The following is a 24,206-nucleotide window of genomic DNA, read 5'->3' on the forward strand; positions in this document are numbered from 1 at the left end:
TCATCTCTCTGACACTGTGTCGGGGGCTGGGGAAAAAAAGAATTAATTTGCATTTAAAATTTAAATAAATTTACATAAGTTTACATAAATAAATATATTAAAGATGAACTTATATGAATGCATGAGGGTCTTGCAATAGCTCAAGGCCTATAAAAGGCCTGGCACAAAGCAAGGCTGGCCTTTCCTTTGCTTCTTCTACTGCATCGCAGATGTGAAACAGCAAGCAGTGGAGGAATCCCTCATCCCACAGCTCACGCAAGTGGTCAAACAGTCACTCTTACGCTGAGAGCAGTTGCATCGGGCCAGTGCAGGTTCCAACAAATCTCCGGAGGACCAGGGTCTCATTGGAAACTGGGGGCTCCCTGAGGGCTGCATTGAGAGGCCTTGAGGGCCTTATGTGGCCCCAGGGTCGGGGTTTGGGCACCCCTGCTCTAGTGGATAAAAATAATCCGTGGAGAGAACAGTTTTGGAATGAACAACTTTGAACTCTGTTCTAGAAAAAGCATGTTTCCATCCGGGATATAAAGACTTCGCTGGGTACTGAAGTGAAGAAATTTGTAAGCACACTCACCATAGAACAGGTGACCTTAAATGACAGAGGCCAATTTAGCTGCACAGCATCCAGCAGCCGAATGACGAAGAAAAACAGCATTAACGTCATCATCCATGGTAAGGTAGTCCTCTGGCTTGATTTCTGCTTGATACTTAGGGTAAAGAGAGCCTGGGGGAAAAGGAGACACTGAATAAAACACGCTCCTAGAAAACTCAGAAGAGTTAAGTTAAAGTGGTACCCCAACTTTTAAGAGATTTTTGGCATCCTTCCTGTTTTGTGGAAGGACATTACTAAGCATGAGGAACTAGGAGCCAAGGAATGAATGATGCATACTTGGACCAGGGGGTGAAACAAAATGTTACCAAAAGCACAGGGCTGCTGTGAAAAATCTGACCTTATCTAGTATATCTGGTTATTTATTTTTCAACTTACATCCTACCACTCGCTTCTAAAAAGTGTCAAAAACCTTCAGCATTTTAAAATAAACTGAAATACAATCAATGCAATATAATAAAGATCAGTTTTAAAAAATGATCACTTACCTTATCACAGATCCCAGGAAACTTGAATAAAGTTCACCCTTCCCCCCTTGCTGAACAGTATCCTCTTAAAAATCCAAACCAAGTGGATTTGCTGCACCGGACTAGGTAGCACCACGAAGTGTGTAGCATTTGTGGCTATATAGACAAATGCTATACATCTGGGGGTGGAGACAGGACTTTGGGAAGGCTCTATCTTGCCTCCTCTCCCAGCGCATGGAGACTAATCAATGGAATGTAAAACCTACAAGTCTGTAGAGTTTGGCCTTTCTGATGACCTAGCACAGGGGCTGCCAAACCACAGCTTGTGGGTTGGATCCATTATCCCCAAATTACCATCTGGGCGTGACGCAGTAGTGATGGAGGTGTTCCATTTTGCCCTGCAGCCCCTTTGTTTTGTCGCCAATTTCTGTGGCCCAGGGATTTTGGAGAACATCCTTCAAATACTGTGTACGAGGTCAGTAGTCTTCAAACCACAGCCCACTGTGCCCCCAAATTTCTGTCTGTCCAGAGGCTTTCCTTCCATGCCGCAGCCCCCTTGTTTCATTGCCGATTGTCTCAGAAACTTGTGCTGGGCTACCACTGCCCATTGCTCCTGCAGGCTCTGCACCTGGATTTCCAGGTGGAAGCAACTTTCCAGCATGTGTTCCTGAGATGATCATTGAGAAAACAGGGGGCCCTGAGGCATGGAATGAAAAGCCTCCACCCAGCATGCAGCACCCAGACAGTAATTTGGAGACACAGGCAGCCGCACCTTGGAGACCACTGACCTAGCGCATAGAGAAGTTAGTATTTGAGGGCTGTTCTCTGGCATCCCTGGACCCGAGCCCTTTTAAAGGTCAAAAGGAACATACTGGATTACACCCAGAAACCTGCTGGCAGCCAATGTAGGTTTTTCAGGCCAGATGTCATGTGCTCCCTCCAGCTGCTTCCCACCAAGACAGGCTACCGCCTTCTGCAGTTTCCATCAGCCTTCAAAGGAAGCACCATGTCTTGTTTAAAGATGCTGCCTTTGGCCTCCATTTCCCATCTCTGAACAATCAGATAATTTTCATTTCTAGAGGAGAAGAAATGAAATTCATTGTTTAAAATGATTGCCTTCTGTTTTGATTTTGTCAGAAAAGCCTTTCATCACTTTGTTCAGGATGCAGTCTTTGGTGGAGGCGAGGCTTAACGAACCAGTCAGAGTTGCTGTGAAATTCTTAGGTTACCCACCTCCAGAGGCAAAATGGTAAGAATCGGAGCAGATCTTTCTCTATATAGCCAGTGTGCTATAATAGCCCGAGCATCATACATAGTTTCTTTTGGGCCCCTTTGCAAAGAGGGAGGGGTGAAACAGAGCGGGGGAGGGTGGTGTTGGGCAAACAGAATAGGGGCAGGAGGGGCAAAACAGGGTAGGGGGAGGGTAGAGACAGCTGGAAAAGTCTTTGAAGCCCAGGTCTACCAACCCATGTGGCATCAGTAGTGTCCCCAGCATCCCCAGTCATTGTAGTGTCCCCAGCAGGCAACAAGTCTGAGTAGATAGGAAAACGTAAGATCCCAGGAAATTTCTGGGCCCCCTCCTTTGGCTCCAGGGCCCCCCTTTTGACCCTGGGCCTGGCTACAAATTACCCCCCTCTCCTAGGCCCTGAGCCAGAGTATCTGGTTCAGATGTGGGGTCCCAAATTAAGATTCTTCTTCAGTTGGATGGCTGTATGGGCAAGGCACTCCTTTCTCAACATAACCTACTTTGAGGGAATGTAGTGAGGACAAAAAAAAAAAAAATTCTTCCATGTCTTCTGCCCTGAGCTCCTCAGAAGATTAGTTTCTTATAAATGTGATGCTGTATTTATTCTGTATTCTGCTACATTTAAAACCTACCTACAGGTCTACCACCTTTCTTTTGCAGGTTTAAAAACGGCAAAGCCATTACTGCAAATCGTACCATTAAACTTGGTTACGCCTTAACCATTACCGAAGTGACTGAAAGAGATGCCGGCAACTACACTGTGGTCCTTACCAATCCTGTTAACAAGGAAAAGGAGATGCACACGTTTCATCTGGCTGTGAATGGTAAAGTCCTTTGTCCTAAATCTTTGCTCTTTTCAGATTGAAATTCTGCTCTTGTTGCAATTGATGACAAACTGAAATGTCATTCTCTGTACACATTTGGCAAATCCTTCCTAGGTTCAAATTTACAGACAACAAGGGCTACCATATGGAACTCATATCTTGACACATCTTCTGTAGCAAGCCTTTATAAATTGTGACCCACTAAATTCAACACAATCCACAAGCTATGAATGACTGCCTACCAGTCATTCAAAACGTATTTTTTTCTGTGCTTCACTATACCCTGTTTTGGTAATTCCAGGCAGAACTACTAAGGCTGCAATCCTAAATACACTGGCTAGGGACCAAGTTTCATTGGATATAATGTTTCATTGGAAACATTGGTAAGTTTCATTGGGAACTTACTTCTAGTGACATTCCTAGCCACTAGTGTCAGGGGGCGGCACCCCTGAAGATGTGTCCAGGGCCACACCTCCAAGGATACCACTTCCCCACTTGGAGGTGCTGCCCTCTTGCACCTGCTGCCTCATCCCCAGAGGCGGTCTGAGGGCTGGAGAGGCCACCTGCACTTTCCATGGCCCTCAGAACACCTCTGGGAGGAGGCTCTCAAGAGGCAGCCCTCAGATTGGAGTACTGATACTATTGGTGGTGAACTGAGTGCTGTGGAACCACCATGCGGAGGAGTGGATGGTGGCATGGTGCCACCCCCCCAAGCATGGTGCCTAGGGCATTTGACCCCCTTGCCCCTCTCTCAGGTATGCCACTGCTTACTTCTGATTAATTATGCATAAAGTTGGCCTGTGTTGTGGGCAGTGGTCCCCCACAATGGAAGACTACAGAGTTGTGTTCACCAAGTTGTGTCTGCTTCCTCTAACTGCTTATTTCCAGCATCCTTCTCAGTTTATTTTGGAGGCTTTTGATTTACCCAGTTGTTGTTTTATAAAAAGTTTTTTTTAATTTACTGTGTATATTCTTTAGCCTTTGTGTCCTGCTCTTTTCCTGTCTTCAGAGCTCTCTCTGACTCTGTGACATCATGCATTCTCTCCTTCTGTCCATGTGGGCCTCACCCATCCTCTTCTCTTCTCTCCTGACTGTCCTGTTCAGCTTCACCCCTTAAGGCTCCTCCTCTGTTTGGCAACTCAAGAAATATTCTTGTCCGCTGCTTCCAAAATAGCTAGTTTTTAAGACAACAGCTGCCCTTGGGTATGGTGGCATCGTGATGGTATATAGACTATGTTGGCTGGACCAATATCTGTGTAATAGCTTGATATGACAAAAGGAGAAAAGAGTAGTCTGGATGACAACAGCCAGATTCTGCCAAGACTCTTAGATGGGAGTATATAGCTTGCAACCCGTCATGTAGAGTGCAGTTCACCAGATGCTGGACTAAATATCTGTTTGTGCAAGTCCTAGGATTATTGTGCAAGTCCTACAGCAAAGCCGGGATTATTATCATGTCTGTAGTAGGCTGTCATTTATAGCCAATAATTGAAAACAACTATCTTTTGATAACGTGAGGAGAAGTTGTGCGTAGTTGGCCCTTGCAATCCTGCTGAACCTTGCACACATTTGCTCTCCACAGAGAGTAAATATCTAAAAAAGTTCTGAGTATTTTGTCACATCTATCTCAAACTTTTTTTAAAAAAACCAGCTTGGTCTGAAAAGGAGGTGATCCTCTTCACCCTAAAAAATCAAACAACATCCTTCATAAGCAAGATTGGATTGTAGGAATTCACTAAGTAAATCTTGTCTCTCTCTCTCCTCCTGCAGTTCCACCTCAGATTGGGGAGAATGCTCTTTTAGCCCCTGTGGATTCTTATAAGTATGGCTCCACCCACACCCTCACATGTACAGTCTACGCTGTTCCCGCTGTGGCCAAGATTCACTGGTACTGGCAGTTGGAGGAAGAATGTTCCTTCAGCCCACAGTAAGTACCATGACTTGCTAGTTATTTAGCACCGATCCATTGTGCTGGCTTCTTTTAACACCCACTTCTAAAAACAACTCAGCTGATGAATGAATGTACTAGTCACCCTTTTCTGGTTTGGGTCCAACATACTAAAAAGGCTGTTTTCTCTGTTGTGTTCCATAAGGATTCCTGTGAGTGCCCTGTTTTATAATGCCATCTGCATGCCCAAACAGAGTGCTGGACATATGTAGAGGGGCATTAATCTTTCTTGCCAACTGTCCTGATACTATAGAGTTCCTTTTCCTCTGCCCAGGTTCAAGCCTGAGCAACATTTGGAATGGCTGAAGCTTTTATCCACATACATCTTTGTCAGGACACTTCTTGCTAGACATTGCCCATATATTGCAAAGTATTTCTTCATAGTCGTATGAAGTCACGCTGGCTTACCGCTGGCATGCACTGTTGCAAACATGCCATAAAGCATGTTTGCAGGGGTTAGTGCTGGCTGAGCACCAGAACTTGCCCAGTGTGAGCCCGCGCTGGGACAGCACCGGTGGGAGGCTGGTGATCTGCTGCTAGGCACTCCTTGTGAAGTGCCTGGCGGCAGAGAGGTAAGACGGGGTGGGGGGAGGTGGAGAGGAGGTGTTCCAGGGCAGCGGAGGACAAGGTGAAGACGTGGCAGGGGAGGGAGCATGCAGGAGGGAGCCGGGACTGGTAGAGCTCACCTCTGTCAGATCCAGAGCCTGTGTTGGACCATGGGGCCCGACATGGGAATCCTTGATTCTGCACTGGGTAAAGAGCCGCCGCACATTTGAGTAGCCCAGTTGCAGGGCTATTTCCCTTACAAAAGCCCCCGTCCCCCAAGGAGCCACTGGCGGCTGCCCACTGCATACAAGATACAGAGCTGAAAATACAGGTTACAGAACTGCTGGGCAGGGTGGTCTCCCTCTGGGAGAGAGGCATGGTGCTTTGAATAGCCCTAATGGGAAACTGGAAAGGAAGGAGGGCTCTCTGGTTGGAGAAGGAACCAAGTCTGTGTTCTGCTTTGACTTGTGCGCTGGAATGGTTGAATTTCAAGCTATGCAAAATAACATCATGAATGCTGTTATTGGAACCTTTGGCCGATGGGACCTTTGTCTGATTGTGGCTTAGGTTTGAAGTCTAAATTGCTGATATAACTTCTGGCCATGACATAGACTTCTGGGTTAATAACATCACTTTTGGTGGGTCCTGAGAGATTGTCATTCTAAAAAGTGGGTCCTGGGGCTAAAAAGTTTGAGAACCACTGCTCTGTCTAATGCACCATATGCATTGATGGTGTACTGTGTAACAATAATAATAATAAGTTGATGACATACAACATCCATAAGCCCAAATAATGGTGAGGAAAATTCTTCCTCCCCTTCTCTGAAGGGAAAATACTTTTATCCTCTTCTCAGTCACCTCTGAAATATCTCCAGAAGGAAGATTGCTTTCATGTAGGGGGAAGATGCGGATTGGCAGCTTTCATAGAAAAAGCATATCCCACAAATTCCCATTTCAGGTCTGTCCTTGAATATTTAAAACCTTGAGCCTAACTAAGGGCCCAATCCTATCCAACTTTCCAGCACTGATGTATTTGTGCCAATGAGGGATGCGCTGTGTTCTGCAATGGAGGGACAGTCACAGAGGCTTCTTCAAGGTAAGGGAATGTTTGTTCCCTTTCTTTGGGCCTGCACTGGTGCTGGAACGTTGGTTAGGACTGGGCCTTGATGGTTAAAAAAAAATTATTTCGTTGAACTTTGTTCACTAAAATCGCTCTTGGGGATGCTGAAGCAATACCTAATTTTGGGCTGGAGGACGAGCAGAGACTGTATAAAAATATTCACTTCCACCTTTTCCTGGCAATAGACACAACTTCCTCCATCTCTGCTTTGGCTTTGTGTTGAAGCAACCCCCCACCCCACCCCACCCCCAAAAAAGCAACGTCCGGCAACATAGGTTGCTGCACACACAAATTAGTGGACGGCTTCCCTCCCCTCCTCTTCCTCACTGCGCTTTTTGTGGCAAAACTCTCTGTGATGTCATTGGAATTTCCAGCTTACTGTTGATTTGAAGAAACAGACAGTATTGTACTGTGTACCAACACTGTCTAGTTCAGCGATTTTCAACCTTTTTAATCTCACGGCACACTGACAAGGCACTAAAATTATCAAGGCACACCATGCTGCCAGTGGGGGTCTCACATTCCCATTGGCCCTACTAATAAGTGACCTTCCTCCAAATTCCTGTGGCACACCTGTGGACCACTCACGGCACACCAGTGTGCCATGGCACACTGGTTAAAAATGGCTGGTCTAGTTTAATGTGGTGGGCATAATGAGGAAGTTTATCTTATGTCAAGGAAACCCCAATTCCTGCTTCTCTGGTTGTTGTGTATGTTTTCTTGATTAATGGCTCAGTGTTCTGTTGAATTTGAAGCCCCTCCCTCTTATTCTCTGGATTCACAGTCGTCCTGGATTGAAAAGGTACATCCCAGTCAAGCTGCTTAAATCTCACTGGAGGTTGGAGGGTTTTAGCTCTCTAGGCAAAGACTAGTAGTCAGATTGGTGAAATTCAGAATGCTGTGTTTTTTTGTTTATGGTTATGAGAGATCCTGGTGTCAGTAGCTTAGCCGGGGAGGGTGGTGGGCAGTAAGTATCGCAAGCACCACAACATGCCTTGTAAGCGGCCCTTCCCAGTCACTATTGGGGTAACCATTTGGGGCAGGCTACTGCCTGGTGGTGTTGCTCTGGTTTACTTACAGCCCTCCCCCACCAAATGTGATGCTGCCTCTTACCTTTGTGAAAGTGTATCTCAGAGGAAGCGCCTTGGCGGATGTTGGAGAATGATAGAAAGAATCCCTGGCCAAGGGCCACTCCACTTCCCTTATCTGCGCTTTACATAGGGCCAGACTTCCTTTTGGGAATATTTTTTTTTTTAAGTCAGGAAAAATGGTCCCCTTTCCTGTTGTTTTAAAAACAACAGCCACTGTCCTTTTCCTTTGGTGCCCAGTCATTTCCTGCAGAAGGTCTAGTGTCCTCGAGAAATACTTCAAGGAGTTCAGTGATTTCTGTGTCACTGTCTTCTTTTTGCACCGAATTAACTCTGATTGTTGATTTTATGAATGGAGCTTTGTTCTTAAAAATAACTGCTTCCCTACTCCCCACCTCTATTCAGTAACCGGATTGGTCTGACCTACTCTGAGTAATGAAGATATTTACCTCTAGTCCCAGGGAATTTCTATTTTTATGTAACTGGATGGTCTTGGATAGTTGGGTGTAATCTGAGCTTATTTACACACACACATGTATGTGTTTTCTTACATACAACTCTTTTCTTGTTGTCTTCTGGTTTACATGGTGTTCCCCATGGTCTTGAACCAGTAACATAGCAAGCCCGGTGCAAGGGAGGTGGACCACCCCCGTGGTGTTCTGGGGGTTTGCTGCACTTTCTGCTTGGAGGAGGTGCCCTGGGCTCACCACCCAAGAACTCGGAGTGGTGAGTGGAGCAAAGATGGGCCCTTCTGCCCACCCCTGTGTCAGTTTGGCTCTAAATCTGAACCATTCTGGATGTGGGGGGGAGGGGGGATGTGACGCAATGATTCTGCCATCATCACATTCCCCCTCCCCTGGCACCGGCCAGCCCAGCTATGCTACTTACCTGATTCTAGACACTGATCAGTTCCTTACTTGATAGACTTCAACAGTATTAATAATTTCATTTATTTATTTAAAATATTTATTCCACCTTTCTTCTCAGTCGGATGTTTGGGTGCTCCCAGAGTGTTCACTAGACCGTAAATGTTAAGGCATGTTCCTGTCTGTATCTAACCCTCTCTCTACATAAGAAGCATATAACTTGGCTATTTGGTTCCTTGTCAAAATAAAAATAAAAAATATACTTATTTAGTTAATTTTCTATTATCTTTCTCTTTCAGTCAAGCCGGACTGGGCAATAATCCCTATGCCTGTAAGAAATGGAAAGTCATAACAGACAAAAAAGGTGGAAATGGGATCGAAATAGGAAAAACCCAGTTTGTTGCTATTGCTGGAAAAATGAAGGTGGGCCTTTTGTCTATATGTGAAATGTTGATTGAAAAAAAATTTGCAGTAGAACCTGATTCATTTGTTTATTTTGACAAAACTCCCTATCCCTCGAGAACTGGCAGTTCTGATGGTGTAGCTGTATGCAGTGGTAGCCATTTTGGGGGTGCCCAATTGTGCCACTGGGAAATGAATTGGGCTGTAAGACTGCAATCCTATCCACACTTTCCTGGGAGTAAGCCCCATTAACTATAATGGGATTTACTTCTGAGTAGACCCGCATAGGATTGGGCTCTAAGGCTGCAGTCCTAAATACCCTTACTAGAGAGTAAGCATCATTGAACTCAGTTGGTCTAACTTTTGTATAATCCTGCATAGCAGTTGACCTGTATGAAACTGAAGGAATGGTGGAGAAAGGGTTCTATTTTAAGAATTATTGAATTTAAGGCTGTTAATATAGACAATCTCTATTGTGGCAAGATGGTTTAGAAAGGTTAAATAATTTCACTTTTGTTTGCCAGAATGGTTAACCAGAGGGCCATGTAAGCTTCAGATTCTAACAGGATACCTAAAACAATGGTGGGTTGTGTTGCAGTGGAATTTATGGTAGCCTGGATAGCTACATGGTAGCAACATGTTCAAGTGACTTATTGTGCGAGATTTAATTAAGCCCTTCAGCATCAACGTGGCATGAAATTGCTTGACTTTTTCTCTTGTAGACTATAAGCACCCTTGGAATTCAAGAAGCAAATGTATCTGCTTTGTACAAATGTGTTGCTAGTAACAAAGCTGGAGAAGGCGAGAGGGTCATCTCTTTTCATGTTACGAGTAAGTTTCATTCACTGATTATATTAGTGTTTCTGATGAATGTGTCTGTTTCATTAAGCATACTGGTATCTCCTTGCCCTTCTATTGCGTATCTGTATATGGAAAAGTATACAAACAAAGTTGAATATGACTCTGTTGTCTGTATGTAAAAGACACATCATGAGTGTATGGAAGACGGCTGGTTCGTGTGCATTTCCTACTTAAAGTTCAGATCAGAGCACGTTTTTTGAAGACTCATGCTATTTGCTATAGAAAATGATACCCTGATAATGATAAATGCAAAATTGTTACTTATTTTTAGGATCATTCTTACAAATTTATTCTACAAGTTGAACTCTGAACATTGCCTATTCTGATCTTTTGTAAAAAGTGAAATTTCAATTAAATTATGCCCTTAATGCCACAGAACAGAAACTGATGGAATCACAAGAGGAATCATGTTAAAGTTGTCTGTCTTGATATCAGTGATTGTGATTCTGGATCATCTTAGATCCTCTCTGATGGGAGGATACTATGCTCTGAAGGATACTATGCAGGGTATCCCTGGGGGCTGGGGCTAAGAATAGGCCCTCAGTTTGGCTGTACTTGTCGTAAGAGGCGACTAAACAGCCACCGGGTAGATGGGACTTGTTAGCCTGGGAAGGCAGCTCATCTGAGAGAAGGAAAACTCTGATCCCAAACCTCCACTGCCTTGTGGCTACATCCAGTTATGGAAAAGGCTTCAGGAGTCAACCTCAAGGCAAAATCCGGAGCCAGAGTCCATAAGGCAGTTCATGGCTGAACACAGTCACGTTCTGGCAACTTCTGCTACGCTGCTGGAACCAACCATACTGGCTTATGCCTTTCCATTGGACCATTTCAGCGATGTGGAGAGGGGGAATTTGCTGCATGAGTATATCCTCCATATCTACCTTACCCAGGCTTTGCGCACTGGAGAGGACACTGTTCCAGAACCACTGTTCAGAGCGCAATACCATAGTCTTCCGAGACTGAAGGATGCCAACTATGCAGGGTGAAAGGAACCTATACAGTGGCTGTAGATGTGCTGTGCACTTACTGCCATGTCTACAGTTAGCATTGTTGGGTCTGACTGCACTGTTCAACTGTATGTATGTGAAGGGGGGGAATGGTTGTAGTTATCCCCTTCCCCAAATTAGGAGTTGTGTGAGGAAGGGGACTTCTGATGATTGGCAGGGGGATACATCCTTAAAGTGGTGACGAGAGGATAAGTGATTGTCAGTTATTTTCTGTAGACAGAATCATAAAGGTGAAGGGTCAAATTCTGCCAGACTGCTTTGAGTATTGCAGTATTCATTAATGTTTTATTTTTAGGATGTTGGATTTCCGAACACTTCTGTAGCCCTTTTTGAGTAACACTCAGTGTGCATGTTGCTAACAATGAGTCATGTCTTTATTTACCTGTCCACTTGCACAGAGGGGTTTGTGCACATGGCTGTGAAAGTGTGAGGTTCTTGAGCCCAGAAATCCAAATGGACTCCTGATTTGGCTTTGTGCTTGTGCAACAGCTTACACAATGCATTTTGCAAGATGTCGCATGCAAACGGTTGGCACCTCATTGTTGCACAGTTTCTTCTGTGTGGGCTTACGTGACTACATGTGGGGCAGTACAAAATGCTGCCATATTTTCACATATGCTTCTCGTGATAGAACCCATGGTTTTTTTAGCCTCTTTGCTAAGTTAGATTATTGATTCCTTGCACTTAGTGCTAGCAAATACACAGATCGAAGGTAAGAAGAAGTTCTTTTCCAAACTGCTAATGTCACCCTGAACATTATTAAGTATCAAATCTCCTGAGGGTTAATGAAGTTTCTGTGCACGAGTGATGCATTCTTTTCTAATAACTTCATTCTGTTCACAGGAGGCCTTGAAATTAACCTTCAGCCGAAAAGTCAGCTTACCGAGAAACACAATGTATCTTTGCAGTGCATGGCTGACAAACGCACTTTTGAAAACTTGACCTGGTACAAGTTTAACCCTCGTTCCTCTACGACACGGTTGGGTGGGTTACCCATGCCTGTATGCAAAAACCTGGATGCTCTTCAGAAACTGAGCACTGTAGCAGCCAGTGCCAACAGGGAGAATGTGACCATGGAACTCCATCTCCGAAACATTTCCCACCATGATAGTGGAGATTATGTCTGCATAGCCCAGGAGAAGAAGACCAAAACACGGCACTGCCTAGTGAAACACCTCACTATTCAAGGTAATTCCATGCTTGGTGAAAACAAGACGGATGACCTCCTATTGAATAGTGCATTGCATTTGGACTGTGTGTGGTCTTCAGTAGAGTTTTGTGAAGCTTATGTGTTGTTGCTAAAATCTTGAGTGTTCTGGAATAAATGCTTGTTGATAGTTCGGTTGGTTCACAGGTGGTAAGTTGACTGTATAGGCACAACAGCACAGAGAACAAAGAAGAGGATGAAAGAAATGACCTCTTTACACAACATACAATTCACTCATGAAATTAATTATTGCCAGATATAGTAATGCCCAAGGCTGGCCCCAAGAGCATCCGAGCCCAATGCAGGACATTCCTGCGGGGCTTCCCACCCTTTCCAAGGGCTCCCACTCATCATGTAGCCGTGGTGACTGCCACCACAGCAAGAAGAGAGCTTGTGGTGCTGCTGCAAGTGAAGCATGGCACCTGGAAATAGTTATCAGGGATGTGATGATGTCACTGCCAACTACTTCTGGGAGACCCATTTCAGAACTTTTGGAAGTGAGAGTGGGTGGGTGACCAAATGCACGAACGCTCCTCTCACCCACCCAGCCCTCCAGGATGTAGAGATACAGGTTGCGGCAGCAGCTGATCCGCTTGCTGCCTTGAGTCCCCCCCTCCCCCCCAAAGCGCAGGGCCCGATGTGAGGACATTGCCCAGATTGGACTAAAGCTAGCCCTGGTAATGCCTAATAACTTAATGCGTTCTTAAAAGAGATTCAACAAATTAATGGAGGATTATTTTATCAATGGTTACTAGCCAGGATACTAAGAAGGAAACCTCTCTGTTCAGAGGGAACACACCTTTGATTACCCTTTACAGGACTGACTATATGTATTGTGGTTTTCTTCTAAAACCATCATGTCATCTCCCTGTCCACTGTTGGAGACAGAGTGCTGAAACCGATAGACTTTTGGCTTATGTCCAGTAATCCTTACGTGTTAGAGATGGTCCCATTTATTATTCTTTCAGATGTCACAGTTTCTAAGCCTGTCTTATGCTTTCCAGAAGCTGACTCATCTGTTTGAACATTAAACATTATCAAAGCCCTTCTTTATCCCAACTAGTAAATCTGGGATCAGGCAAAAGGAGCTGCACCTGCATTCCCAGAAAGAGGTTCTTCCCAGAACTTGGAACCTATTCAAAAGGCAACTTAGCCATTTTGTGTTAATCATCCAATAAAGAAAAAGGTGCCTTATACAGAAATGTATACTGTACTGTAGTGTTGGAAGAGTTAGAACAGGCAAAAGAAAATATTTCTTTACTCAGCATGTGGTTGGTCTGTGGAACTCTTTGCCACAGGATGTGGTGATGGCGACTGGCCTGGATGGCTTTAAAAGGGGATTGGACAAGTTTCTGGAGGAAAAATCCATTACGGGGTACAAGCCACGATGTGTACGCGCAACCTCCTGGTTTTAGAAATGGGCTATGTCAGAATGCCAGTGCAAGGGAGGGCACCAGGATGAGGTCTCTTGTTATCTGGTGTGCTCCCTGGGGCATTTGGTGGGCCGCTGTGAGATACAGGAAGCTGGACTAGATGGGCCTATGTCCTGATCCAGTGGGGCTGTTCTTATGTTCTTGTGGCAGGGCCTGATGTTTTTCCTGAGGTGAATACATGGAGTGTGCAGGCAGTATATAACAATCCATGTAATTGCACTAGAAAGACCCCTCCTATTCACTGCCAGAGAAATTCCGAGCAGTGACGGCAATGTGTAGGAGATGTCGGTTAATTTGGTGAGTGCCTGCGCGTTGCCGTCACTGCCTGGAAAGGCTCCAACAGTAAGTGGGAGGGGCCGCTTACACAGCGCATTGCGACACCTGCAGTGCTTACCATTTCCCTCCTCTAGCTATGCTACTGGTCCAGCTCAGGAAGGGTTGTTTGAGATCTGGCAGCCGCTCGCTCTGCCTCACCCCACCCCGCCCCACTCTCTGCCTATTTCCCACCCATCTGCTGGTTGGGTTATGCTTGGCAGCCAGTCTGCTTCCTGTTGCTTGTGGCAAGTGACTATCCAGCTGCTGCACTGGTATCTTCTGCAACAGGCAGGCCATTGTTGCACTTGCATATCGTGTGGTATGCCAGCATTTGCTGGGGATAGAATTGAGCCATTAGAAAGATATATGCCATTATTTTAGTACTAGTATTTTTGGAGTTTACGTTGTGAGGGTATAAATGAGCTTAGATTTTCAACTCCCAGTTCTAATTCTTAACCACTGTGGTACATATTGCTTCAGATGTGATTCAGAATTCCATTTTCAAATGCTCTATCTTCCTTATTTTCTTCTTTATCAACAGAACCTGTGGCACCCACAATTATAGGGAACCCTGAGAATCAAACAGCAAATATTGGTGAAACAATAGAAGTATCTTGCATGGCTCATGGAATTCCTTCTCCACTTATCACATGGTTTAAAAACAATGAATCCCTCTTTGAGGATTCAGGTAAAAGTGAATGTTCTCTGTTGCAGTTTCACTTGTAGAGTTGCTTACATAAGATTCCCCATTGACTTCATTTTGCCTAATTTACAACTTGTCCAGGAAGGGAATTTAATGTGATTTGCCTTGCGTATTCCCTGCTGTGGCATATGGTCATCTGGATGGCAGATAGACTTACCGTTTTGTGTGTTTGTGTCCTCTGCAAGGTATTGTTTTGAAAGATGGAAACAGAACTCTTATCATACGAAGGGTGAGAAAAGAAGATGAAGGGCTCTATGCTTGTCGTGCCTGCAACATCCTTGGGTGCACAAAAGCAGCTACATTTTTTGAAGTGGAAGGTTGGTACCAATGGGGGGGGGGCAGTACCTCAGTGATAAAGCATCTGCTTTGCATGTAGAAGGTCCCAAGTTTGAACCCCAGCATTTCCTTGTAGGGCAGTGAAAAAAAGTCCTGTTCGAAGTCTTGGCAAGTCATTGTAGACAACACTGAGCTAAATGGATCAGTGGTCTGACTTAGTATAGGGCAGCTTTGTTTTTACGTCCCTGGTTTCTTGTGTCCCTGGTAAGCCTCAGTTTTGCTCCCCCCACCTGGAATGGCTCCAGAGAGGAGGGGTAGAGGCCCCTTGCACTCTGCAGTGAGGGTCCCTGCAAAACTTAGTGCTTTGCACCCCCTCTAGCTAAGCCACTGCCTAAGGTCTTTCACAATATACTACGCAGTTAATTTTTTTGACCACATGCCAATTCACATTATGATATAAATAGTATATTAAAACAAAAACAAAAATATGAACACATTATCTCTACATACAGTCTTTAAAAACTGTTGTCAAATAGCAAAAGAAACCTTGCCCCGCTGTGGTCATTGTTGAATTTTTACCAAGCAAGCCAAAGCTACATCCTGTTATTCTCTTCTTCCCCAGCAGGACATTGGGGATGAGGTGCCATGTGACCTATTTTTGTTGGATGGAAAGTGCCTGTAAACAGGACTCATGTAAATACGTGTGTTATCTAACAAATGTGACACACTGAAATCTAGCTTAGTGTATTTCTTAGAACTGGAGACACAAGTTTAGTTCATACAAGGGAATTTACGACCTGTCATGTCATAGGTCATGGCATGAAAGTGAATCAATGAACCATTGTGAGACAGAAATTGTGTGAGGGAAGAGCTGAAATATTAAAGCACATGTTGAGATCTTGTGTAGAGATAACTGCAAAACATGTCATTGCAAAAGGCTTAATATGTTTTTGCCAGAGTAAAGATATTTACCATAGAACAAGGTCAGGGCTAGGCACTTAAGGGTTCGGCGAAGGGTTAGGCACTCTCTCCTCAAGACCAACTGAAGATGTTGCCTCAGGTAGCAGATTGGAGGGGACATCCATCTCTGTCTCCCCACTTGCCTCCACTGCTTCTCCTTCTCCTTCCACTCCCTGGTTTGGAAAAGGAAGAGGGGAATAGAGAGGAAGGAGAATATGAAGGGGAGGAAAGTACTGAGCTAGAATTTTGGTGAATGGGAGAGCAGAGGCTAGCATGTCATGGGGCAAGGAGGGCATCTGGCTGACTGACCTTAGGACTGACCTAAGGTGTCAAGCAGCAACTGTTACCCTGCACGTGCCCGATCTCATCTGATCTTGGAAGCTAAGCAGGGTCAGGCCTGGTTAGTACTTGGATGGGAGACCGCCTGGGAATACCGGGTGCTGTAGGCTTATACCATAGTCTTTCGAGACTGAAGGTTGCCAACCAAGTAGGTGTCAAGAGGTGTTGTGCTGGCTCTGACTAAGAAAAAATTGAAGTGGAAGTGTCCAGTAGATAACCAGATGCTCTTGGCTCTGTCAGCACCATCCCACTTGGCGTATATCATGGTAAATTACGTACAAATAGCGTCTCCATCATTCATGTCATATATGCTCATGGTCAAAACCAGCCATCCTTTTCTGGATTCTGTCACAAACATCCTCCCATGAACACCTTGCACTGAGCATGGGCTTCATCCTAGAACGGGATCTGTGTCACGCACATCTCTTGTTCAGGCTGGTTTTACTGCTCTCTTCACCCAGATGCTTCCAATGATGTGAAGATCTATTGCCAGTCACAATTTTTTTAAGCATTCAACCTGTCTCCATTTATTTCCTTCCAGAGGTATAGAACTAAGAGAGATTTTTCAAGAGTTGTGCAAATATAACTGGTATCAAAGGGCATCTTCAGTCAAAGTTAAGCATCTTTAAGTCCCTTTGGGCACAATCCTAACCAGGTCTACTCAGAAGTAAGTCCTATTTTGTTCATTGGGGCTTACTCTCAGGAAAGTGTGGTTAGGATTGCAGCCATTGTTTTACTGGGTAGATTTAAGCATGTACTTAAATTGTCAGTTGGAATCCATGAGACTTATAGCACAGTCCTATACATGCTACTGAGAAGTACGCCCCACTGAGTTCAATGGGACGTACTTCCAGGTAGGTGTGTATAGGAATGTGGTATTGAAAATGCTTAACTTTGGTCCTCGATGCCCAGCAAATGTTGCTTCTAAGCCAGTGTGACCCCTTGGTTTATTTCATATTCAAAGGAGAAGATGAATCCAATAATGCATTGACCAGCATTATGGATTGCTCCAATCACCACACTTGGGTTATGGTGGGGGTATTTGTGTTTAAATACTGAAGGGTCCAGGCTTCCTAGGTTTTCCTTGACACATTTTTGTCTTAGTTGGCTTGTTGCAAGTGGGCTTCTAAAGTTTCTTTCCTGAACAAGGAGACCCTTTCAGTCCTTCAACTGATGACCTATCCCAATAGGCTCTCAGCAACTATCTATGAACTGTTCAATTGTTTCTTCCCAGGCACTGACGAGAAAACAAACCTCGAGCTCATTATTCTGGTTGGGACTGCAGTAATTGCCATGTTCTTCTGGTTACTCCTTGTAATCATTCTCCGGACCGTTAAACGGGTAATGAAACCATCCTCCCTCTGTCCCATCAGCATCAATCTTGCATGACAAATGAAAACTGACTGGCACTCTTTTGTGTTGTTCCTTGCATTGTCCTTAAATCAACAGCCACATTTTTCTCACTCTGTACCATCACATTCTTGCCTGGAACTGGAGGCCAATAAAATGTTTGCTTTTTAATTGACCAGGCATTTGCTGCAGGGGAAAGAGTCCTTTTTTATATTAATAAAGCAAGTAATTAACAATGAGTTGTGGGTGCATGTCTGCTAATGCAGCTGTGGGGATTGGGGTTTGCAAAATTGCATTCCTGTAGACAAAACCCAAAATTGTTCTAGATCTTAATGAAACCAGTAAACGTGACCAACTGCGCATTGCCCAATCTGTAAGGATAATTTTATTTAACTAGTACATTCTTTTATTCAGGCCAATGGAGAACTAAAGACGGGCTACCTGTCAATCATCATGGATCCTGATGAAGTCCCTATGGAGGAACAGTGTGAACGTCTCCTTTATGATGCCAACAAATGGGAGTTCCCCAGGGACAGGTTAAAGCTAGGTGTGCCTTTTTCCTGTGAATAGAGAGCTGAAGTGCCCTTCAGAGCACAATCCTATACTTACCTTCTGCCAGCACAACTAGCGCAAGGTCAAAAACGTTACTTGATCCACAGGGGTAGCTTATGTGCTGGAGTGGGCAATGGAGTGGCACAGTCTCGTACTTCTGTGATTTGCATTCTAATAACCAGCACTGATATAAAGTTAGCCTAGTATAGCAGTGGTGTCCCCACACTACTTCCTTATGTCTGCCCCCTTCATAGGCCTGCTTAGTGATTGGTTAGCTTTCTTCCCCATAACTTTGGATAGTGGAAATTTAAAAAGTTACCCTGTACTGTTCCTTTTATGTTCAGGTAAACCCCTTGGTCGGGGGGCATTTGGTCAAGTCCTTGAAGCTGATGCATTTGGAATTGACACGACGACTACCTGCCGAACGGTTGCTGTCAAAATGCTAAAAGGTAAAAATCAAGCTATAACAGCCACACATGGACTATGTAGGCAATTGAGGTCACCACCAGACTTGTAGCCTGCAAAGAATGAAATGGGTTGGGCTGTCAGCATGTATGTATGACAATGTAAGACCTGACTTGATTGTAGCAATTGGGCAAAAGGGCATGTTGGGCAATTGGGCAAAATTGGGCATGTTGTATGCTGCTCCTTTGCAGCTTTAGACTTTGCAGATGTTCCACATCCCATTATGTAGAACTGACCAAGTATAAGTTGACATTAATGTGCATTGTACTGTATTCACCTTACTGGCAATGTGTACATTCACATGAAGTCATGGAAAATGTGCGCATATTGACCACATCAAAAGGGAATTTTACAGACCCTGTTCGTGCTGGGGGAGGGCAGGTGACAGGCAGGCCAGTGGGTGGGCCGGTCCTGGGAGTGGGCTAGGACTGACCGCTGGTGCTTAGACTAGATCCTAACTCCCCTCCCAAGCAGCCTAGCATTACACAGGGTTACTTGCATCTGTGACAGCGATTTTGCTGGCACAGATCTGAGTAGCCCCATTGAGGTGGTAGCCGCATGACATGGGTAAGGGGAACTAAATCCCCTTACTTCGAGTTGCATGGGATCCACCACCTACTCTGTGTTGGATAAAGGGCAGGCCAGCCGGCCTGCCTATTCCAGCACAAGATAATATCGGGCTGCCCATTCTTTCATGTTATATCTAATAAAAAACTTCCCGCTTACTATGTCACTGAGAAAAAGCTGTTCAGGTTGTCTAGGATTGTAAATGTCTTCCCTTTCTAATTTGATGGAAGGTTAATTTCTATTTCTACTGTTTGTGCCTAGTTAGGGCAACATTTCTCTTTTGGTTTACAGAGGGTGCAACTCACAGTGAACACCGGGCCCTGATGTCTGAACTCAAAATCCTGATCCATATTGGTCATCATCTCAATGTAGTTAACTTACTTGGAGCCTGCACAAAACCAGGAGGTAAGTGTTGGAAGACCCTTGACACTTTGTGGAAGAGGCAGAACACAAGCATGGTTCTTTGGTTTAATCTTCAGAGTCCATCATCCATGAATTCAAGCAGTCAGGCTGGCAAAGACTTCTGACTGTAACTGTGGAGAGCAACAATCAAGGAAGAAAAGCTACAAAAATAGAAATAATCATATAAAAACAAACAAAAACACAACAGAATAGATGCATGGATGTGACTGCAATCCTAAACATGGTGGCGTAGCCAGAGGGGGGATGGAGCGCTCAGTGTGGCAGAGAGCGTGCAAGCGGCCCCTCCCCTTCAGAGCCATTCCCGGCGCGGAGAGCAAAACGGAGGCATGCGCCTCCGTTTTGCTCTCCGCGCCGGGAATGGCTCCGAAGGAGAGGGGCCGCTTGCACGCTCTCTGCCACACTGAGCGCTCCACCCCCCCTCCGGCTACGCCCCCACCTAAACACACTGACTGGATTAAGCCCTAGTTTAATTAAAGCCCTAATTAATACACTGGGACTTACTTTTGAGTAAGCATAGGATTATACTGCATATGTCAACATATCAAGCCTTCTTTCCTTGGCTACTGTTGATTTTGTAGAGTTGCCTTCTCCTCTAGTACTTCTTGTGCACCCCTGGAAAACCATCCTAATTAGAAAATGCATGCTATCGAATGCAGCACCTCCTTCCCCATGCAAGCTACTCTCACCTTTTTAGGATCAAACTAGATGTTATCACAGCAAATGCATTGTCTAAGAACTGGATTTTTGTGGTGCAAACGTGTGTGACATTTCACCAGAGCAGGCCTGTTCAAGTTGTGAGTCATCCAGCACAACAGAAGGGAAAACCCAGAAGCCATACTAAGCTCCTGGCTGGCTGCTATTCATGACTGGCAGAGTGCATACAGTTTGTTGGGCCACACGTTTTGCCCATCTGCCACAAAGCCCTGCTATAGGAGAAAGCTACAAAAGAAATATCTTTTTATAAATCTACAGTTATTCTTGTATTATTGATACAGGTCCACTCATGGTGATTGTGGAGTATTGCAAGTTTGGAAATCTGTCTATGTATTTAAGAAGCAAGCGAAGTGATTTTGTTATGTGCAAGGTAAGTTCCATGCATATTGTATTGGCAACCTTCAGTCTCGAAAGACTATGGTATCGCGCTCTGAAAGGTGGTTCTGGCACAGCGTCTAGTGTGGCTGAAAAGGCCAATCCGGGAGTGACAATCCCTTCCACACTGGGAGCAAGTGTAGTGTGTCCCTGGTCTGTCTCCCTGGCTATGGGCCTTCCTTCTTTGCCTCTTAGCCTCAGACTGTTGGCAAAGTGTCTCTTCAAACTGGGAAAGGCCATGCTGCACAGCCTGCCTCCAAGCGGGCCGCTCAGAGGCCAGGGTTTCCCACTTGTTGAGGTCCATCCCTAAGGCCTTCAGATCCCTCTTGCAGATGTCCTTGTATCGCAGCTGTGGTCTACCTGTAGGGCGCTTTCCTTGCACGAGTTCTCCATAGAGGAGATCCTTTGGGATCCGGCCATCATCCATTCTCACGACATGACCAAGCCAACGCAGGCGTCTCTGTTTCAGCAGTGAATACATGCTAGGGATTCCAGCACGTTCCAGGACTGTGTTGTTTGGAACTTTGTCCTGCCAGGTGATGCCGAGGATGCGTCGGAGGCAGCGCATGTGGAAAGCGCTCAGTTTCCTCTCCTGTTGTGAGCGAAGAGTCCATGACTCACTGCAGTACAGAAGTGTACTCAGGATGCAAGCTCTGTAGACCTGCTCTTTATAGCCTTCATAGATCTCATAAAGGCTTTCGACCTGGTCAGCAGAGACGGCCTCTTCAAGATTCTCCCCAAGATTGGATGTCCACCCAGGCTCCTCAGCATCATCAGATCTTTCCACAAGGACATGAAGGGCACTGTTGTCTTCGATGGCTCCACATCAGACCCTTTTGACATCCGAAGCGGAGTGAAGCAGGGCTGTGTTCTTGCACCAACCTTGTTTGGGATTTTCTTCGCTGTCCTGCTGAAGCAGGCCTTTGGAACTGCAACAGAAGGCATCTATCTCCGGACCAGATCAGACGGAAAGCTCTTCAACCTCTCCAGACTGAGAGCAAAATCCAAAGTCCAGCTGAAATGTTCCATGCATAGTGCTAGGAAATAATGCATTTCTTTTTAATTTCCTCCCCACTCCTGCAGCTTAAGCCCATTAGATCCAGTCTTCCTCCCTGGGGCAGCAGAGAACAAATCTTTGTTCAGCAGAAGCTTTGGGGGGTGATAGTCTACTTTATCAATTGAAGTTGACTACATTTCACCAAAGCTTGACTGAAATAAGCTGGTTGATTTTGCTGCAACAAAGACAGCAGACTGTCCCTCTGGAAATAGCATGGAAACCATTCCAAAACTAAGAGGTCACAAAATGGAATTTGGAATGGAGAGCTGTGTTGCTTGTAATTAGGCAGCAAAACTATCCAACAGGTACCTGGGACATTTGCCCAGACACTTTCCACACCAGGGCTGGCTCAACACCTCCTGGCATTGAGGTGGTGCACCAAATGCCATCCCGTTATCTAGTGGCACACTTGCAGCCTCCATCACTCCTCTTCCTCTGCCCACTCTCTGAATTTGTAAAGAAAGAGGGGAATGGTGCTGAAGAGGAATTGTGGAAGTGAGAAGATTGCCTCTGCCTGCCTGTTTGTCCTCTTTTCCACTTGATTTGAAAAGGAAGAGGAGAATGAAATAAAAGTGTGGAGAACAGTGCTAGGCTAGGCTATCTTTTGCCAATCTGTTGCCTTAGGAGACCATCTCAGTTGGTCTCATGTGTAATCCAGACCTGTTCCATACAGCACTCATATTAGCAATGAATGTATTACATGGGCAGCCCAATCCTAACTTTCACTGGAACAGGCAGGCCAAGTGGCCTATGCTGTATCCAGCACAAGGTGAATGCCAGTTGGAGTGCAACTCAAGGTAAGGGGATTTTCCCCCTCACCCCATGTCACCTACCAGCCATCCCTATGGGGCCACTCAGATCTGCGCCAGGGATTTAACGGATGCAAATCTGAGCGACCTGTGTAAGGTTGATTGGATTGGGAGTGGCAGTTAGGATTTAGCCTGTGCTGCTGTAGCTGCAGCTGATATGAACCCAATCTGCCTTCTATGCTGCGGCCCCTCCTGGACCCAATCTGCCTTCCAGTCCGTCCACTCCTCCCCATCCCTGGAATGCCTTCCTGCCACCCTCTCCAATTCCCTGCCCCAGCCTGCCTTGGCCAACCTGCCTGCCTTGCTGTGCACAGATCCAGATCTGGCATGGGAATGCTGGTGTGTATCCCAGCCTACTCTAAAGGAGGTGCAAATGTGCTTTACGGCATGCTTGCAACCCTCCTGGGCCAATGCAGGGACTTGTGCTGGCTGAATTCAGAGACAGGATTGTGCTCTTAGATGCTCAGAAAATCTTATCCCTGCAACAGAATGCTATTCCAACTGAAGGTATTTGAAATACTTGGTGTATTTGCAATTAATACACCAAAAAATGATCACGCTTGGTCTCCTTATTTGTCTGATTGCATCTCTTCTTCCCTGTTGTAACTGAGCTAAGTATATGCAACTACAACAATTGTAGGTTTCCCCCATTCTACATCTCCTTCCCCCACCCATCCTTGTTGCCTCCCTTGTGTCAGAATTCTAGACACAATTCTCTTGGGGCAGTGACCTATCTTTTCACTTTGTGCCTACAGCACCATTCATCTTGGTGGCTCTGTATTAATACTGATAAAAAATCTAGTTACATTGTTTCCAATAGTTACTTAAAACAGCCTGTTGGGTTTCTGCTGTATCCACCCTCTGCTACAGCAGGCTACAGAAAATTCCACTTACCTTTTTTCAACATCATAGACCAAAAATTCCCGGTTCAGGCAAGGAAAAGACAACTGTGTCGCTGAAGTCCCAGCAGACCCCAAGAAACGTTTGGACAGCATTGCAAGCAGCCAAAGCTCCACGAGTTCAGGGTTTGGTGAGGAGAGATCCCTTAGTGAAGCGGAAGATGGAGAAGGTGAGATTTATCTTCCAACATTATCTAAGAGCCCAGTCCTATTCTTTTCCAGCTCTGCACCAAAATGGCTACCTCTGGGTGGAGGTTTCCTCTGAATAAGGGAACTATTGTTGCCTTACCCAAGGTAAGTCTCTGCAAAGTGGGGCAGGACAGGGGTATACTTGGACCTGCACTAGCTAACTAACAGGTCTGTGTGGATGCATGCTATGGAATCAGGTACAGGAACGGGCTTAGGATTTGGTCACTCCTACCCCCAAACTCACCCTAGACCCTCCCTTCCACACCCCTGTTCCATTGTCTCCCCATCCCCTTCTGCCACTCCTGCTGACGTACTTGGTCTGATAGGCAGCAGGACAACTAGTGCAGGTGAGAAGGCTCCAGCCTTCCTTCTAGCATCCCCAGCAGCATGCTATTAAGTGCATTGTCAGAGTGCCTTTTACAGTAGTGTGGACAGGTCAGTGTCAGAGACGCTCTAGCTTCAGCCAGTGAGTATAGGATTGGGCCATTGTCATTAGCAGGTTAAGCCTCAAAAGAATTAGAGGTCAAAGATAAAACCTTCATGAGCTTACATTCAAAGCAATGGGTAATTTTCTAGTGAAGTGAGCATCTC

At 45.3% G+C, this 24,206-nt stretch overlaps 1 protein-coding gene and 1 pseudogene across 1 annotated transcript in view; both read left to right on the forward strand.

The window, feature by feature from the left end:
• The window catches only part of KDR (kinase insert domain receptor), a 46,124-nt gene that overhangs the window by 10,990 nt on the left and 10,928 nt on the right, over positions 1-24,206 (forward strand). Inside the window, exons 7-21 of the mRNA XM_066631879.1 lie at positions 498-669; positions 2,212-2,323; positions 2,981-3,144; positions 4,915-5,071; positions 9,012-9,135; positions 9,837-9,945; positions 11,826-12,170; positions 14,479-14,625; positions 14,826-14,957; positions 17,450-17,556; positions 17,980-18,112; positions 18,462-18,566; positions 19,441-19,554; positions 20,568-20,656; positions 23,440-23,596. Of these exons, the coding sequence (XP_066487976.1) occupies positions 498-669; positions 2,212-2,323; positions 2,981-3,144; positions 4,915-5,071; positions 9,012-9,135; positions 9,837-9,945; positions 11,826-12,170; positions 14,479-14,625; positions 14,826-14,957; positions 17,450-17,556; positions 17,980-18,112; positions 18,462-18,566; positions 19,441-19,554; positions 20,568-20,656; positions 23,440-23,596 (2,167 nt within the window). The remainder of the gene's footprint in view (positions 1-497; positions 670-2,211; positions 2,324-2,980; positions 3,145-4,914; positions 5,072-9,011; positions 9,136-9,836; positions 9,946-11,825; positions 12,171-14,478; positions 14,626-14,825; positions 14,958-17,449; positions 17,557-17,979; positions 18,113-18,461; positions 18,567-19,440; positions 19,555-20,567; positions 20,657-23,439; positions 23,597-24,206) is intronic.
• On the forward strand, positions 16,206-16,325 carry LOC136656263 (5S ribosomal RNA; annotated as a pseudogene).

This window comes from Tiliqua scincoides, chromosome 6 (assembly GCF_035046505.1).
Source record: "Tiliqua scincoides isolate rTilSci1 chromosome 6, rTilSci1.hap2, whole genome shotgun sequence".
Classification (NCBI taxonomy): Eukaryota; Metazoa; Chordata; class Lepidosauria; order Squamata; family Scincidae; genus Tiliqua; species Tiliqua scincoides.